The following is a 17455-nucleotide window of genomic DNA, read 5'->3' on the forward strand; positions in this document are numbered from 1 at the left end:
TTACTGTTCCACTGACTACAGAACTAAATGACTGGACCTAGGACAGAGAGAACGTAGGAAGAAGGCCTAGTGTGTCACGGAGAGATCAACAGCAATTCTGATGGGGTTTGAATGGGCCAATATGCTAATACCTTGAAGTTGATATAAACATAAATAATAAAGGCATGACAACTACCAATACAATGCTCACCTTCCCAAACATACTTCATGCTCCTCTACTGTTACTTCACTCAGCGACTCTTCTTTCACTGCAGCAACATCCCGTGCCTCTGTCTGTACACAACAGACAAACAATTAGACACAATGCTTGCATCAGTATGTCAGTACCAGTGAGTGCTGCATAAGCTTCCTCTGGCTTCATGATAAATCCTTTGAAACCAAAGCTTCTATACAATTTGCATTTAAAATTAAAATATTTCCATATGACATAAATTACTGGGCAAAAAGAAAATGTTAATGTGAATAGTAACCATACAACATAAATTTCTTCCATGGAACATAAAATACCTGGTTACTGTTCCGGTATGTTACAGAGAACTCAAAGTGGTGAATCGCAGAGGGCTTGGCCAGAAGTATCTAGAATATTTTAAACCAGAATTATACCAGTAATGTTCAATGTTTCAGGGACTTCTATGTGTATTTTTCACATTGTGCAAAAATCACTAACTGTTATTACATTTAAATTAATACATGCAACATTTTAATATTTATTAAGCACCTGACAGGAAAATAGGAGCTAGGGTAGCGTTTTCAGTATAGCAACTGGCTATGGGCTGGACGACTGAGTTCCAATGCCGGTGGGGTCAAGAATTTTCTTTCCTCCAAGTCATCCACACTGACACTGCGGTCCACCCAACCTCCTATACAATGGGTACTAAGGGTTCTTTCTCTGGGGGTAAAGTGGCCAGGGCATGAAGCTGACCACTCACCTTCAGCTAGTGCTGAGGACAAGAAAATGTGGATCTATACATCCATTCCCCCATACGCCTTCATGGTGTAGTGCTTAATTCATTGACCACAGGGACAACTTTACCTTTTTTTACCTTACCTTGACAGGAAAATGGCTCCATTAGGGAAAAATACATATTGAGATGTATATTCCCCCAAAATGCAAAAATTTTATGCATGTATTTGAAGTATTTAAGGGCCTCAGGTTTACTAACTCTTCATAACTACCCCTGTTTTGACCTCAAATCCTAAACTTCCATTAAATTGTCAGACAGTAATTACTTCAGAATTCCATCTAAGATGCCTGAAGTTGCAAGCTGAATTGTTAAACCTTAATGTCCATGAAGAAGAGGTAATTCTCTCATCTCACCTTAACTTCCTTCTTCAATGTAGGAAGTGCTACCAGCACATTTTCAGCTGCCAGGTTTACACCAATGTGTTGACCATAAGGCAGTAATGATGCTACGCTGGTCTCACTGTCAAAACCTGGTTCCACTTTGATTACATCCATGTTGGGCTGCAACATAACATTCAGGTTCTACAAACTACTGCACAGTTGACATACATTCTTACAATGTTTGAAAAAATACAAAAAGAAGCAATATTAATATGCATAATCATCACTTTGCTAACTTTTTTACACCACAGGTTTCTAATTTATGTTAGTGACTAGTCTGCTTGCTACTATTCAGTTCAGAACCTTTTGTCTTCTCACCTGCCATCTAAAAACTTAAAAATTAGAATATACAAATTATAATTGTCTGTGGTTCTGTATGGGTGTAAAACTTGGTCTCTGACATTAAGGGAGGAAAAGAGACAGAGGGTATTTGAGAACAGGGNCCAGAACCTTTGTCTTCTCACCTGCTGTCTAAAAACGTAAAAATTAGAATATACGAAATTATAATTCTGTCTGTGGTTCTGTATGGGTGTAAAACTTGGTCTCTGACATTAAGGGAGGAAAACAGAAAGAGGGTGTTTGAGAACAGGGTGTTGAGGAGAATATTTGGACTAAAGAGAGATGAAGTGACAGGAGGTTGTACGCTTCGTCAAGTTAACTAGAATGATCAAGCCAAGGAGGATGGGATGGGGAGGGCATGTAGCAGTGAACAGGGGAGTGCACATACTCAACTATGTTTAAAGTATAACCACAGCCTGACATCACTAGAACCACTAGCAGACATACAGGCCTTTATGGCAGTTGTATTTGTAGATGAGAACTAATGAAATCAATGTGTATGGGGAATGTTGCACCAGTGGTGACAGTTGTCCTTACATAATAAAAATCGAGGNCTATGTTTAAAGTATAACCACAGCCTGACATCACTAGACCCACTAGCAGTCATACAGGCCTTTTATGGCAGTTGTATTTGTAGATGAGAACTAATGAAATCAATATGTATGGGGAAGGGGGGGTTGTGTTGCACCAGTGGTGACAGTTGTCCTTACATAATAAAAATCGAGGCAAGAGCCAAATACTTACTATGATTTCTCTAGTGGTGTGGGTCTGCATGACAAGTGACACAATGATTAAGAACGGTCACTTTAAAAGTCTGTGATATACTTCAATCCAGAATATTTCTAAAGGAACTCTGAAGAACAATGACAAACCTCACCAAACGGCTTGATATAGCACTAACGTTCGGGAGGTGTTCAGCTCGAATTTCGGACGGGACACCTGACTCAGGGATTTCGCTGTTTCCTCAGTCCCTCCGGGCACATGTTCGGATATTACCTCAATCGGGCCGCCACCATCATTTCCTTCCAGATTCTTTCCAATTTATTTTTTCTTTAATTACAATATCATTACACACTATATAGTCTAAGTGCTCACAGCGTCATAACCTTAAAATCTCAATCCCCTTACCTAGTCCGCTCACAGAGACTTCATTAATGAATCTGTGTACAAAGCTGGATTGCTAACCTGGACATTAAAGTATTCCATAATCTGGATGTCCTTTCTTGTCAAAAATATACTGCTCTATCGTTCATAACAGACAAATATAATTAATTATACGCTTGTTCATACTCATTTCCAACTTACGTACAAACTCCATACTCCATACTTCGTAATAATTATTCAATTATACCTTTCAGAGCTTTCAGAGCCATCAATTGTTTGGACAATTTTATATCATCGTTGCCCCACTGGTAGCTGTCAAGACCGGTCATGACTTTCGTACGAAATTTAATAGAGATCCATGGTGAAAACCACAGAGTCGTACAGCAATTCTTGAGATTCTTGAGAAACTTGACCAGTAGGCCTTTAACCGTCGATCTCTTAAGAATTTTCGTCATTGCTGCTCACTGTCGACCAGTCATTATCTGCTCAACAAGGCTATAAAACCAAGCTACTGGCACAGTCCAGGGATCGAACCCTTGTCCCCCCTCGAGGTGGGGCAACTGTTCTACATCGCAGCGGAGCGAAAGGGCGACAAAGAAATAGTGGCCTTCCAGCATCACCGTATGATCTATATATTGACTCTTAAAATATAAAAAAATTGTTCTAAATTTACTAAAGTAATTGTAAAGGTAAAGTTGTCCTTGTGCTTACTGCTTAACTAATTAAGCACTACGCCATGAAGGCGTATGGGGGAGTGGCTGTATAGATCCACATTTTCTTGACCTCGGCACTAGTTGGAGGTGAGTGGTGGGCTTCATGCCCCTGCCGCTTTACCCCCGGGGAAAGAGCCCCCGGTACCCATTGGATAAGAGACTGGGTGGGCCCAGGGCTGGTCTGGGCGACGTGGAAAAGAAAATTCTTGACCTTACCGGGGCTCGAACTCCGACCACTCGGTCGTCCAGCACGTAGTCAGTCGCTATGTCGACTACGCTATCCCTGTCTCCCCAGTAACATCATTACATTGTGATAAATTTTGAACAAAAGATGACAATCCCTGAACATCTCATCAGAACATTTTAATAGTATTTACAGAAATCCTACTCCTTGGGCGAGAGCACACCAAGGAAACCGGCAACCGCAACGCAACCGCAATTTCCGAGAATTGTTATCAGCCTGAGTTGAACACGTGTTACTGAATAGAGCAGCGCAAACTGAGGAAACTTTGTTGTTGTGTCCTCAATTTGCGCTGCTCCATTCAGTATCACGCGTTCATCTCAGGCTGAAAATAATTCTCGGAAACTGCGGTTGCGTTGCGGTTGCCAGTTTCATTAGTGTGCTCTCGACCTTAATTCCTCCAACATAAAACTCTTGATTTACCATGAAAAGAAAAGACTTCATATCCCTTCAGTCGAGAAGTACCACCCATACACCAGTAAACTGTTGAGGGATATATGAGGATATCAAGATGGCGAGAATATGAGGGTTACGGTTTTCTTGAATGTGACACCTTTCAGGTTCAGAGTCACCTGCTGTCTTCTGTTCTGAACACAGAAGCATCATCTTTCCCAAAATGGTGGTACACATTGATCTGCAGCAAAAGCCGCAGTTAAGGATTGTTTGTGGATAAGACTTCTGTACCATAAATTGAGAATTTTCTTAAATAGTGGTTACACAGAATTCAAACATAGAATGACACAAGCTTGTAGCATTAAAAAGACATAAAATAAATAGAGCGCTTCACTACTACGTCTGAAAATATAGAGAAACCTAACCTTCCATTCAAGTAAAAATTATACAAACCGAAGCACAGCTTTCACATGGGAACCGGATTTTAATTCACTACATGGGCATAAAACACTGTAACAAGAGACATTAAATCATTGAAAATTATGCATCATTTACATGGGGCTTTGGCTGTTTGCCAAAGAAAGTAAGCGAAATTGGACAGTCTCTTACATCAGGAAACAATGAATCACGATTTGTCTGTAATTACACGGTTTCACACCAAAAATATTGTAATCTTCTACCTGGGGTCATGTGACACACTTTTCATTGTCTAGAAAACACACGATCTGTGAAAATTAGAGTTCAGTATTTCCAGTTCAATGCTCCATTCCACACTTTGTTGAAATCAGACTGTGAAATCTTGTCCCAACCAGAAGAAGAACAATGTATAAACAGGCAACGACAAGCGCAGAAGGCAGGATCCATGTTAGCCAGATATTTGTCTTCTTTTCTTCTATCACACTGGCAGCCCTGCATGGTGTCTGCATCTCATCTTGTGGTTGCTGCTTGCAGGGAAACTGGCCATCTGCCCATTCGTCTGGAAATACATGAGAAGTTGAAGATTTCTATCTTCTGGGAAATAAAACTGTGCACCCTACTGAAAGTCAATAGACGTTTCGGAAGAACATTTCTCCACTATCTTTAGGGTTGAAGAATAAGCCAAGCACGAAGTGGTAGCAAACAGAGCTCTACAACAAAACAATATTTCTCAATATAATTATGTTAAACATTTCGTGAATATTGGTATTAATTCGGTCAAACTACGAAACATGGTCCCTGAAAGCGTCATACGGGATACCTCACTGAAAACACCGAACTTTTCATCGGGAATGTTGCTTACGTAAGCTATGACATACCCTGGTTCTAGGGCTGGCCCTAGATGATCCATGAGACTTGGGGACGGATCGTGTTCGCTAGGTGTGGGCTCCTAAAATCAGGGGGCTCTGTGCAGCTACCCACTTTTCGTTTTGGATAAAGTGGTATTGGGTACACCATGTGAAGGTGAGAAGTTGGCATTAAGGCGAAAGGGATTCCGAACTGCAATTCTTACTTCCTGCACCCTCAGATGGATAGCCCTCCCACTCACCCTCTCATAAAGGAGGACAAGATACATGAATCCCAGTCCCATCCATGTCACCGATCAGACGCAATAAGCTTACCTGCTTCAGTAGAGCAGTTTAGAGGAACCTCTGCGTAATAAATGTTCATCTGTTGGATCCACGTGGCCAGCGAGTGACATTCACAGCCTCCTGAACCATTGAAGAGCATGGGGTTTCCCCGCAGGTCCAACAAGTGTAGGCGGCACATTGGTGCTATTTGCTGGGGAAATAATACTTTCAGTTCATTTCCAGAAATGTTAAGTTCCAAGAGTCTGGGATACATCCCCAGAGGGGGTAGGTTCTCCAGGTGACAATTGGCTAACGACAGCAATTCTAAAGTTTCACTGGTTGGGGCAAATTCGAACCCCCCTCCACCCTTCAGTCTATTATTGTCCACGTATAATTTTCGGAGCTTTGGTAGCTGAAGAACTCCAACAGGGACCGTCTCTAGTGCGTTGTGTGACAAACGGATGACTTCTAGATTCTGCAAAGGCTCAAACGTCCCATTCTCTACATAGGAGATCATGTTGTCGTCCAGGTAGAGGTACTTGAGGTGCGTGTAACGTCTGAAGGAATCACTGTGTAGAACGCGCATTCTGTTGTGAGACATGCTCAGAGCCTATTGAAGGGAAAATATCAACAAAATTAGAGCAATTATGTAAATAAACATTTGCATCATTGCCATGTTTGTAATTACAGATTCTCATTAACTCTCAGAAGTTCCGTCTTCTGGGATGTGACACCATGTAGTCTGGTAGAAGTTTTGCTCTATTTGTTGCTTGCTTGGCTTAACCTTCGACCCGAAACCCGATAGTACGTTTCTCTTACCACATGACACCCTCTATCCGCAAAAGTTAGCACTAACTTTGCTGACAAGCGGCGGTCGCTCGGTTGGTATAGTTCGCTTGCGGACTACAAGCCACGGAGTAAGTGAACTTGTCAGGTAACATGGCGTCACATTCCAGAAGCAAATACACTTGGTGTTCGTGATTTTTGACTGACGGACAGAATTTCATATATAGCTTGTATGCATGCATGTTGCAGGATAGCTCAGTCATTGTAGTGACTAGGTTACTGATTCGATGACTGAGATATGGAAGTTTGGTTCCCGGTAGGGGCAAGAAACTGCTTTCTTCTTCACAGAATCCAAACCTGCTCTGGGGCCCACCAATTTTCATACGCAAAGGGTACAAGGGGCTCTCTCTCCAGGTGTGAAACTGACACCTCGCCTCTGCAGGACCGGGTTCTGAACATGTGGGGGCTATACATGAACTCTCTCATATGTCTTCATGGCGCGACGCTTAATTAAGCAAATGAACGAATGTGTGCATATTCTTGGAACAAATTCCACGTGCATAACTCCAGTGCTTCTTTCGTTTTTGCGGTCAAATCTAAAGTTAACTGCAGAGTCCACGTGGCCGCCATATTGTTCTACATCCTGGAAAAGAAAACTTAAACAAATGTTTAATATTTCTCGAAGATCATTACAACGCGGAATTACAAGACCCTGTATTAAGCGTCATTAGTGTCGCCCCCAACCTAACAAGTTCGTACGCCCATGCTGATGCCAATTCTGTGGTACAGGAAATGTTTGTCCTTGTGCATATGTGGGAGTGGAGGTATAGTTCCACTTTATCTTAATTTTACAGTACTAATTGACACGAATGACCAGCGTTACTCCCTGAGAAAAAGTCCCCTGTACCCATTGGATAGGGGACTGGGGTGGGGGGCCATGACCAGTGTGGATGCTATACAGAAGAGGAAATTCTCTGGAAATTCCTGGATCGTTCACCCCATAGCCCAGTCACTATGGTGACTGAGCTCTCATGCCCCGGCAATGGCCTCTTCTTTCCATGCGCTTATGGGCTCATTTCTTCACACTCATCCCACCATTCTGCAGTATATCTTCTGACAATGTCAGTAAATAAACAGTAAGTACCTGTATGTCTGTAAGGAGTTCAGTCGGCAAGTCTTCGAGCATGCGCCCAGAGCAGTCGGCTGACGTCACCCGGACAGTCGTATAGTAAGTACAAATTTGTTTCTCCGCCATTGAAAATACCACTGATAAGGTCAGCAACCAGGAAAACACTAGACACATGGCCGTCCTGCTGCAAAACGTCATACACCTTTGATTACAACAAAACGCATTTAACGAAAATATTGTTCTGATTTCAGCGACTGTGAAACTGACCAAAGATGGCCTCGGAATTCGGATTCTCACAGCGGTCACTATGAACAGTAAAGATATTCCTCAATTCAGGTGACAGTTGTGTTAAAAAACGCAGAGGGTACGGGGTCAAAGTTCGAGTCCCGGTAGGGTCTTCTCCACGTCGTCCAGACCGGCTCTGGCGTCCACCAACCTCTTAGGCTCTTTCCCCGGGGGTAAAGCGGCCGGGGCGTGAAGCTGACCACTCACCTTCAAATAGTGCCGAGGTTACGACGTATGGATCTATACATCCACTCCCCCATACGCCTTCATGGCGTAGCGCTTAATTAGTTAAGCACAGGGACACCCTTACATTTACCTTTTCTTTACGGCGGAAGTAACATTAAAATGGATCCTTAAAGAGATAGGATCCGGCTCAGGATCCGGACCAGTGGAGGGCTTTTGTGAACACGTTAATGAACATTCTGGTTCCATGATATGTTGGGAAGTTCTTGAGTGGCTGCACACCTGGCGGATCCTCAAGAAGGGCTCAGCTCCAGGGTTCAGATTACATTGCGTTGAGAGGTAAGTCGATTACTGAATAATTGAGATGATGTGGAAGTGGTCGTGGCCTAATTTTATACTATCGCGGGATTCGATATAGGGAGCGAGGAAAACCACTAAGAACTTCAACCGGAGACCGTCTGTTTTCCCGGAGAGACCCGAAGCGAACATATCCCGAATACAACTGAGAAGCATCTAATTAAGCTCAATACTTTAGCGTGTTCAGCCGTTGCTTTTCAATGACCACGAGACAGACCAATAAACAACGGTGTCATGCAATAACGAATCGGTAAACACGTTCCCGCTGCAACGAATATTCACACAACAATGTAGTTACTGTTGCAGGCGGTGTTCTCTACTCGGTTCGTGCCGAGGAGTTATCTTGAAGACAACTGGGGCGACGAAATTGAGTTCTGCATGGAAGGCTGTGAAGAATGGACTTGAGTGCGTGAAGCCGAAGAATCACTACTGCTAGAAGCCGTTGCTAGGGAACGGCTGATGAAGCCTCAGCAGGCTGGAAAAGCTTAGCGGTTGCTGTGGTGATTAGTAAATTGCTGAGATTAGCCATGGCTCTGTAATTGTTATAGTTCCGAGTGGTGTGTATAAGTGGTCAATAAACCCCATATCAAATCCATACCCCGTCTGTAGGCACACACCCCGAAAATATGACAATGTTTAGGATAATTATTTCGATACCTTTCATAATTAATGAAATACGAAAGGTTTCCTTGTTCTTAATTATGCCATAAAAGCTTAACTGGTGTGGAGGTATAGCTCNGTAGTTTAGTCTGGGCCCTCTAGCTTTGGCTTCAAAACTCCATAGAAGTGAACCCAGTACCTTTCGGTTAGAACCCTGGGTCGGCCTCAGAGTCGGTATGGATGCCGGAAATCGAAACCTAGTTCCTGAGTCCAGTTCGTAGACTAGTCACTATACTGACTGAGCTATCCGGATTGAACGAATTATAACATCAATTGCTAAGTATACGAATTTCTGAGATGCAAATTATTGGTAATAGACGAAGCTAAGGCCCATGGATTTGCAAAATCGCATAGGATTCGTTTAAAAAACATGATTTACATTCTCACTGTTGCTTGTGATGATTGTTAACTCCTAATTTGTTTATTTAACGACGTTGGCAATAGCTCAGTTTACATACCATCTGTAACTTTTACGTATCCTTAATTACAGTGCCACTTCGTGAGATTCCGGAATGAGAAGATTATTGTCCTCTGATATCTGACGCCGTGTAGTCTGGTAAAAGAGTACTACCGTTACAGAATAACCTGCTGCTTCCATCTTCAGGATCAGAAGACAAAGAAAGCAGTTATTCCGAAATGTTGGTAAATTTATGCCAGACTACACGGTGTCTACAACTCAGAAGACAATAATTCACCTTCAGAACGTGAAGGTGGTAGCAACGTTGGTGCCTTGCGACCAGACGTCTCCATGTCATCAGATTCCAGAAAATGGTGGTCTCCGGAAGTCAGCATTTCTACAGAAGAGACCTCTATGAATGACCCGTTGAAGCTTCTTATCTCTGCAGTAAATTAGTTGTCAGATGTTTACCAAGGCCTCCTCTAGTCGATATATCTTTTCATGTTTTTCCTCCCATATCTCGTATCTTCAAGAACGTCAGCGAAAAGCATTAAGCAGATGATCTAATACTCCTAAGAAGCGAGGTTCATTAACTTAGGGATAACATAACAATGATAAAAACATGACGATGGATAACATCGTCATGTTTTTATTTATAACGCACAACGTTTCGGAGACTGGACTCTGTCGCCGTCTTCAGGTGGAACCTACCCAGTTGTGATCAACCGGTACAGATGTTCCCTATCTCAGGACACCAGCACCAAGTCAAAGTCACATTGCGACTGACGGTCGGTCAGTCAGTAAGTCTTGGTGTCGAGCCTCATCTGGGGCTCATGAACAGATATTTATTATTGTTTGGCATTTACGATCTTGTTTTATGGGGCTCCCTCTCTGACGAGAGGACGGGTCTGCCTTTTGTATATGCTGCTGGCCGTTGTCAGTGCAGTCTTTCTCCGGTCTGAGTCCCTTGAGACTCGCGACCATATTTTACTGTCTCAGATTTGAGACTTCCCTTTCTGTCGCCTCCTACGACTCGCAGGGTCACGGTGGAGGTTTTCGACCCCGCCTCCACACGGGGACCAGCACCAAACACAAGGATTGGTTATATAAACCAAGCACAGCAAAACCACCTGCGAGAGTTAAGGCAAAAACATTAAAAACTCCACATACATGAGGCCTAGCACCTATGTCCACGCACTACTTCATGGCTATTGTTGTTAAAATCAGAGTACTATCAGAATAGAAGTCATATTGAAACTTCTATTCTGATAGTACTCTGACTTTAACCACAATAGCCATGAAATGGTGCATGGGCGTACGTGCTAGGCCTCATGTGTGTGTGTGGAGTTTCTTTTAACGTTTTTCTTAACTCTCGCAAATGGTTCATGCTGTATTTGGTTTATATTGTAGTGTGTATGAAAGATAGATAAACAAATATACCGGAGCCGTTTCTAAGCAACGGTTCGGTAAACACGTTACCGCAGCAACAGACATGAAAGCAACAATGGCATAGCAATATATGAACGATGTTTTCTGAGCTCCGCTCCGCGGCCGTTGCTAGACAATGGCACGGTAAACACATCTCTGCGGCAAAAAATCCAGACATAATATTAGAAGAGCTTTGTTTTCTCTTGGTCCGTGCCGAGATGTCATAACTGGGACGGTTGCTCACTCGAAAGTCCGGCTGTGAAGAGAAGAATTTATGTGTGATATTTGTTGTGTGTAATTCAGCGAGACTGTTATAGTTCCTGTGTTATAATTCGTTGTTAGGAAACGGTTAGATTGAGGACACTAGCCTCTATATGTGACAGTAATCTATAATTTGTAGTTACGAGTGGTGATTGTATAAGAGGTCAATAAATCGAGCCACCAATCCAAACCCCTTCTATAGTTACTCATACACGTGGAAATATACCCTGCCTTGTGTTGGTGTCCGGAGAGAGAGAGACTAGCTCTAGCGGCTGGGCCCAACTGAGTACGTTCTACCTGAAGACGGAGACAGAATACAGTCTCCGAAACGTTTTAAATAAAAAGAGGAGAAACACAGCAACTGTAGTCATCGTCACAAACTAATGACCCACACATCGAGACAAATGGAACACAACTTCAAAATGGCGACCCTCATTCATCCAGTCCATTCGAGCTATTCCTCTTTGTTATTTGACTGGCGCCTTTGACCTGCACGTCCATACACAAACACACCAAAATTAGATTAAGCTGAGGGACTTGATACAATGCGACGTTGCAATCTCTTTCAACGAAACTTCCGCTTCGACATGTCTTGGGGAAATTTATCTCGTAAAATGACTTTCTGTATAAAGGAACAGCGTATAACTTCCCTTATTTTCTACCCTTTTTCACTGTCTTACCCTTTCTTCGTGTATATTTTTATTTGGAGCATTTCTCGCTCTGTTTTGGGTCCTACTATGGACCTTTCGACGCCGGTTTCTTACTGCAGACTCCCGGGTTAAATTCCAGGGAATTTCATGTGAGATTCGTGTGGAAAAACAAAGCAAATTATTGCGCCGAGTATCTCCGATTTTCCTTGCTAACTTCCATTTCGCCATTGCTCCAAACTCATCGTCCGGTGAGATATGAGACAGCCCTGACCACGCAGCACAGTATCACATTTTTGTTCTGGGTCGTCATTCCTAACCCGGTAAAAAAGTAAAGCTATCCCTGTAACAGGCCATGAAGGCCCATAGGGTTGTGAGACGGGTCCCACATTATCTAGACAATCGGCTCAAAGATGGCGGTAAGGTTGTCAGCCGTACGCGCCGGCCGTGCTTTACTCCCCAGGAAAATTATTTAATTAATTCCTGGTACTCATTTCTGTTAGAGGCTGAGTAAACCCCAGGGCCTAGTGCAGTACGGAAATAATTTTGTAGTTCTTTTAAGACACTACCGATAGTAACTAGACTACATTGAGTCGCATGGTAGAATTACAGATCGATTTGAATTGAAGAGATATAAAAAAGCTGTCATTGCATAATCATGTTATTATCCTAACATGTTTCAAATGACTGACGAAAACTACGAAAATAACTCAGGGTAGCTTGTGCCTGATCCGAGATTCGAAATCAGTACCTTCTGAACATTAGTTGCATCATCGCCACGACAACTGGCTTGGTGCCAGATCTCCACAACTTCTTAACCGATTTAGAATAATTTTCGTACGGACGTAGTTAGTTGAGGCACTATGCTACAAGCCGGAAGGTCACAGGTTGGATTCCTGATGCCACTGGATTTTTCAATTTACCTAATCCTTCCAGCCGCACTATGTCCCTGGGGTTGACTCAGCCTCTAACAGAAATAAGTACCAGGAATCTTCCTGAGGGTAAAGGGTGGCCGGCGCTTAAGGCTGACAACCGATTGTCTAGAAAATGTGGGAACCTCGACGTCTCACAGCCCTGTTACAGCCTGTTACAGGGATAGCTTTACTTTACTTTACGGTCTTTATATTGAAATTGTTCACATGAATTTAATTTTGGATCAGATCGATTATATATGACCCAAAATTTTACATAATTTCTCATCTAACTTTCTAAAATGTATGAAATCGTTCCGTAAATATGGGAAATGACACAAACCCTACTGTAGAAAGGCAAACAAATTCTGAAATATACGTGTAGCATTACAATACCAACGCATTAGTTCGCTTTTGGTTAACTTAGAGAAGAATTTAACAGACGTAAAAAAAGTTGATCACTACGCCATTAATAAGTACCGTGGATTAGTTGTATAGATCCACGTATTCTTGACTTCGACACTAATTTCCGGTGAGTGGTCAGCTTCACGCCCCGGTCGCTTTGCTCCAGGGGGAAGAGTCCCCGGTACCCGTTGGATAAGGGGCTGGGTGAGCCCCAGAACCGGTCTGGAAGATTTTGCTCTTACCGGGACTCGAACTCTGATTCCTCTGTCATCCAGCCAGTAGTCTGTCGCTATGCCGACTCCTAACAAATCTAATACGTGTTTTACAACTTTCCGCAACTGTTGCTTAAAACATTTTTCTTTGGGATATTTCAGGAGTTACCCTCGAGATGTTAGTAGCACTGTATGGGGGGGGAGTCCAACTATGTCCACTCAGCACGGCGGCCACTGATTGGCCTATTGTAGCCTGCCCCGGGTGATTATAATGATGGAGAATTTGGTGGAATGAAGATCGGCAGGGGAAACCGAAGTACTCGGAGAAAACCCGCCCCAAGCGCCACTTTGTACACCGCAAATCCCACTTGACCAGACCCGGGATCGAACCCGGACCGCCGCGGTGGGAAGCCAGGGACTAACCTCTTCAGCTATGGCGCGGCCTAGGCTCTATTTAAGGCGCCCGCCATTGGTAACCCACCTTACCAAAACAGAAAAGTACGGATATCTTTAAGCAAAAATCCCCCAACACAAAATTTCATGCAACTTCTTTACCGGGTTCTCCAGTTGCTAGAGACAAGACGTGCATGGCGAGGCAAATGGATGCATTTTTGCAGCTTTCATTACGAACGCTACGAAAATTAAAGATTAAAAGGCTTATCTGAAAAATCATTCGACTGGTTGTATATTTAGCAAAACTGAAAATATTTGTACGCAGCCTGTAAACAACAGATCTGCAGCGCCATTGCGGGATGACGGGGTCTGGCATGTAAACAGATAAGAAACGGCCGCTCCATAGCTCAAGCGGTTAGTCGCTGGCTTCCCACCGCGGCGGCCCGGTTTCGATCCCGGGTCTGGTCAAGTGGGATTTGTGGTGGACAAAGTGGCGCTGGGGCAGGTTTTCTCCGAGTACTTCGGTTTCCCCTGCCAATCTTCATTCCACCAGTTTCTCCACAATCACCCTCACCTATCATCTGGGGCTGGTACAATAGGCCAGAAGTGGCCGCAGTACAAGGGACTTAGTCCCACTCCACTAGCAATAATAAAAACAGACAAGAAACAGTAAGGAATGGTCAGAATTGCTGTGGCTTTCCACTCTGTCCATCGTCCGGTATTCCAGAGAACGCAAAGTTCCGGAAACTGCATCTGTTTCCGCCCTCAGGTGAGAGGGAGACACCTACGCTGAGCCCTTCTGGAGGAGCCGCCAATTCTGCAGCTACTCAAGGGTTTCTCAGCATTTTATGGAACCCGAAGGTTCATTACCGTGTTCACAAGAGCCCTCCACTGGTCCCTATCCTGAGCATTGCAGTTAAATTATCACATTTAATGTAAACAATAATAAAAATAATTTATATTTTAGATTTTATTTGCCGTTCCCCGTGTTTGAGATCATACTCTTTAAAATAAGCCCAAAGAATGGGTTCTGGAGCTCAAAAAAGCGCTTGGGGCCGTCCTGCCTGGGTATACACGCTGTTTAAGGCTTAGAACCACACGAAACTCATAACACACCGCACACAATGTTAAAACAATTGGAACACACGACAACCACATTCGTTTGAAGTGGTGAGTATACTCACATCTGCCTGCGAGGGCAGGCAGCTTCTTCTGTTCTGAAGCCGAATGGAACCACGACTGGACTGCGACTCTACGTCACCATGTGCCACCACTTCATGTTCCGTATGTCGGAAACTGGAAAACTTGGATCAAGCTAAATTTAACATACAACACATGGCACTTCAAAGCAAAGGAATTCATCGGAAAGAATTACACAACGAAAGGTTACAAGGTTTCTGTCGGCGACTTTAACAGTGTTGCTCGTTTCCCCGGACAGGAACTGTGGACCCAGCAAGGCGCAGGCCAGTTGCGACTGGCTTCCAGCGGGAAATACAAAAACTCCAGATAAAGTCTGATTACGTAACAGCACATTGTAATGCCTCAACTTGGACAAGTGAGTTAATGGATTGTAAGCAGCCAGTTCCTTATACACAGCGAAGGACAAAGATAACACAGTGTTGTTTTCTGCGATGTGTGACGCCGTGTATTTTTGTTTTATTTAACGATGCTAGTTGCAACTCAAGACTATATGGTGTCGAACTGTATGATGATTAAGGAATGAGGAACCTTTTTCAAGGTACTATCCCAGCATTCGCATGATGAAAATTCTGTCAGGAAAATTGGTCCCTTGCCTAGATTCGAACCGGACACCTCCTCAATACAAGTCAGAAGCGTCATCATCCCAGGTATCATCCTCGGTGACGCCGCAGTCTGGCAATTTAATCGACGTTTCAGAAGAATATAGTTTCAATCTTAGAGGCTAAAAATAAGTGTTACTGCCTGAGCCAACTTGTTCCGGGACACCATATATTCTGGTAAAAGTTTATCGATGTTTCGGAGTAAAGTAATGCCTCCATCTTCAGGATTGAAAACTATGCCGTGCAAATAAGCAGCAAATGGAATTTCAGTATTTGCCGTTTGTTTGGTTTACTCTTCAACCTCTTCTCCTGCTCCCTCACAAAATCTCGTCTCCCATCAGTTCGTTTGCACCCAAGCTTATCTTCTACCCTGACGATGGAGGCAGCAGGTTACTTTGAAATTTCGGAATCTTTTTACTAGAGTTTACGGCGTCACACCCACAGTCTCCGAGCTTAATATTCACTGGTCTCAGATCTGACAAGCATTACTTACTTTTTTTAACCAACTTGAAACGTTTTGTCTCAAACAAAATAGTACAATTTTAGGTATTCACGGCGGTGACTATGAAGAAAACACTCTTCTGCGATGTGACGCCGTGTAGATGTTGCACCTGCTCAAGCTAGTTCGCTCACGGATTTCTTGTCTTCTACCCTGAAAATGGTGGCGATACGTTCCTCCGAAACGTCGATTAACACAATATATACACGGCGCCACATCCCAGAAGACTGCTTTCTTCAAAATAGTACAACTTCATAATGTTCAAAATATTTATTCTATTCCACAAAACTTTCACTACATTTGCATTAACACAAGGCCATCTGTTACAATAATTCAGCTTATGTTTCATCCTTGAAACTACTGAACGTACGAATTTCAATGGGATTTGGTGTAGTGAGTCTGTAACAAACATCTGTGTCCTGAATTACTGTCCGTAGGTTTCTCTGCTGCGACTTTATATTGTAGTTCCCATCTGAGAACTCCACTCTACATCAAAATCAAACCAAACTTTATGTCGCACAAGAACTGACTGTCACACAAGAAATAAGTGAATGATAAAACACACACACAACATGAAGATCTACAATTTAGAACAGAAACACTTGTCAATATTATGTATTTCACAAATTACAAGCAAAATTAACGCGTCTACATGCCTCATTTATCAGTTCAGTCAACAAGTGATTAGTTTTCTCGGATATGACGCCGTGTACCTTGGTAAATGTGTATCAATATTTCAAACGAACTCCTTGCGATCAATTTGTATACGGTATCTCTGGTTACCATGACACTGTAACTCAGATTATCCCTGTAACAGGCCGTGGAGGTCAATACGGTTTTGAGATATCGAGACCCACACATTTTCTAGACAATCGGCTCACAGATGGTGGTGAGGTCATCCTTATGCGACGCAGTTCTTTACCCTCCTGCAAGATACCTGCTACTCACTTGTGTTAAAAACTTAGTAGACTTCAAGACTATAGTACGGATGGAAGGTATAGGTCAAACATAAAATCCAGTGGCCTCAACGGGAATCGAACCCGAGACCTTCAAGTTTTTATCATAGTGCCTCAACCAACTATGCTACCGCGTGCTCCATCGAATGCTTGGATAACAGTGAATGATAAATTGGTGGGGATGTAAAAGGAAGCGGTTTTGGCTAAATTTTAAACTAACTTTCCTTGTGTTGTCCTGTGTTCATTTCAGTGTTAACTTAAAGATGAGTTCCCCCAAAATAATGATACTTATCTACCAAAGCACACGGCCTCACATACCGAGAGATGATAATCTTTATATTTATCACCGTCAGAAGGTCAAATACATCGGTAGATTTAGCGTTTGTTAGAGATATTTATGCATTCACTTCTCTCTACCACAAGAGTTCATCATTAGATGGATGAAACAAAAGAAACTGATTTGTC

The 17455-nt window shown here is 43.0% G+C and overlaps 2 protein-coding genes across 11 annotated transcripts in view; both read right to left on the minus strand.

Annotated features, from left to right (window-relative positions):
• The window catches only part of LOC111869215 (zinc finger protein 239-like), an 8544-nt gene extending 5061 nt beyond the window's left edge, over positions 1 to 3483 (minus strand). The window contains exons 1-3 of one of the 6 annotated variants that reach the window (XM_033753343.1): positions 2429 to 2805; positions 1319 to 1465; positions 191 to 273 (exon numbers count right to left, since the gene is read on the minus strand). In XM_033753343.1, the coding sequence (XP_033609234.1) occupies positions 191 to 273; positions 1319 to 1465; positions 2429 to 2458 (260 nt within the window). In that variant the 5' untranslated portion in view covers positions 2459 to 2805. The other 5 variants (XM_023860552.2, XM_023860551.2, XM_023860549.2 and 2 more) reach the window with 5 other exon arrangements.
• Positions 3484 to 4599: 1116 nt separating this feature from the next.
• Positions 4600 to 17455, minus strand: part of LOC111869210 (transforming growth factor beta activator LRRC32) — a 36046-nt gene continuing 23190 nt past the window's right edge. Inside the window, exons 1-4 of one of the 5 annotated variants that reach the window (XM_023860526.2) lie at positions 14921 to 15232; positions 7613 to 7778; positions 5734 to 6292; positions 4600 to 5111 (exon numbers count right to left, since the gene is read on the minus strand). In XM_023860526.2, coding sequence (XP_023716294.1) covers positions 4891 to 5111; positions 5734 to 6292; positions 7613 to 7778; positions 14921 to 14922 — 948 coding nt within the window. In that variant the 5' untranslated portion in view covers positions 14923 to 15232 and the 3' untranslated portion in view covers positions 4600 to 4890. Of the gene's footprint in view, positions 5112 to 5733; positions 6293 to 7612; positions 7782 to 14738; positions 14899 to 14920; positions 15233 to 16289; positions 16521 to 17455 lie in introns of those variants that run through there. The other 4 variants (XM_023860527.2, XM_023860528.2, XR_002843630.2 and 1 more) reach the window with 4 other exon arrangements.

The sequence above is a fragment of the Cryptotermes secundus genome, unplaced genomic scaffold (genome assembly GCF_002891405.2).
Source record: "Cryptotermes secundus unplaced genomic scaffold, Csec_1.0 scaffold2069, whole genome shotgun sequence".
NCBI classification, from domain to species: Eukaryota; Metazoa; Arthropoda; class Insecta; order Blattodea; family Kalotermitidae; genus Cryptotermes; species Cryptotermes secundus.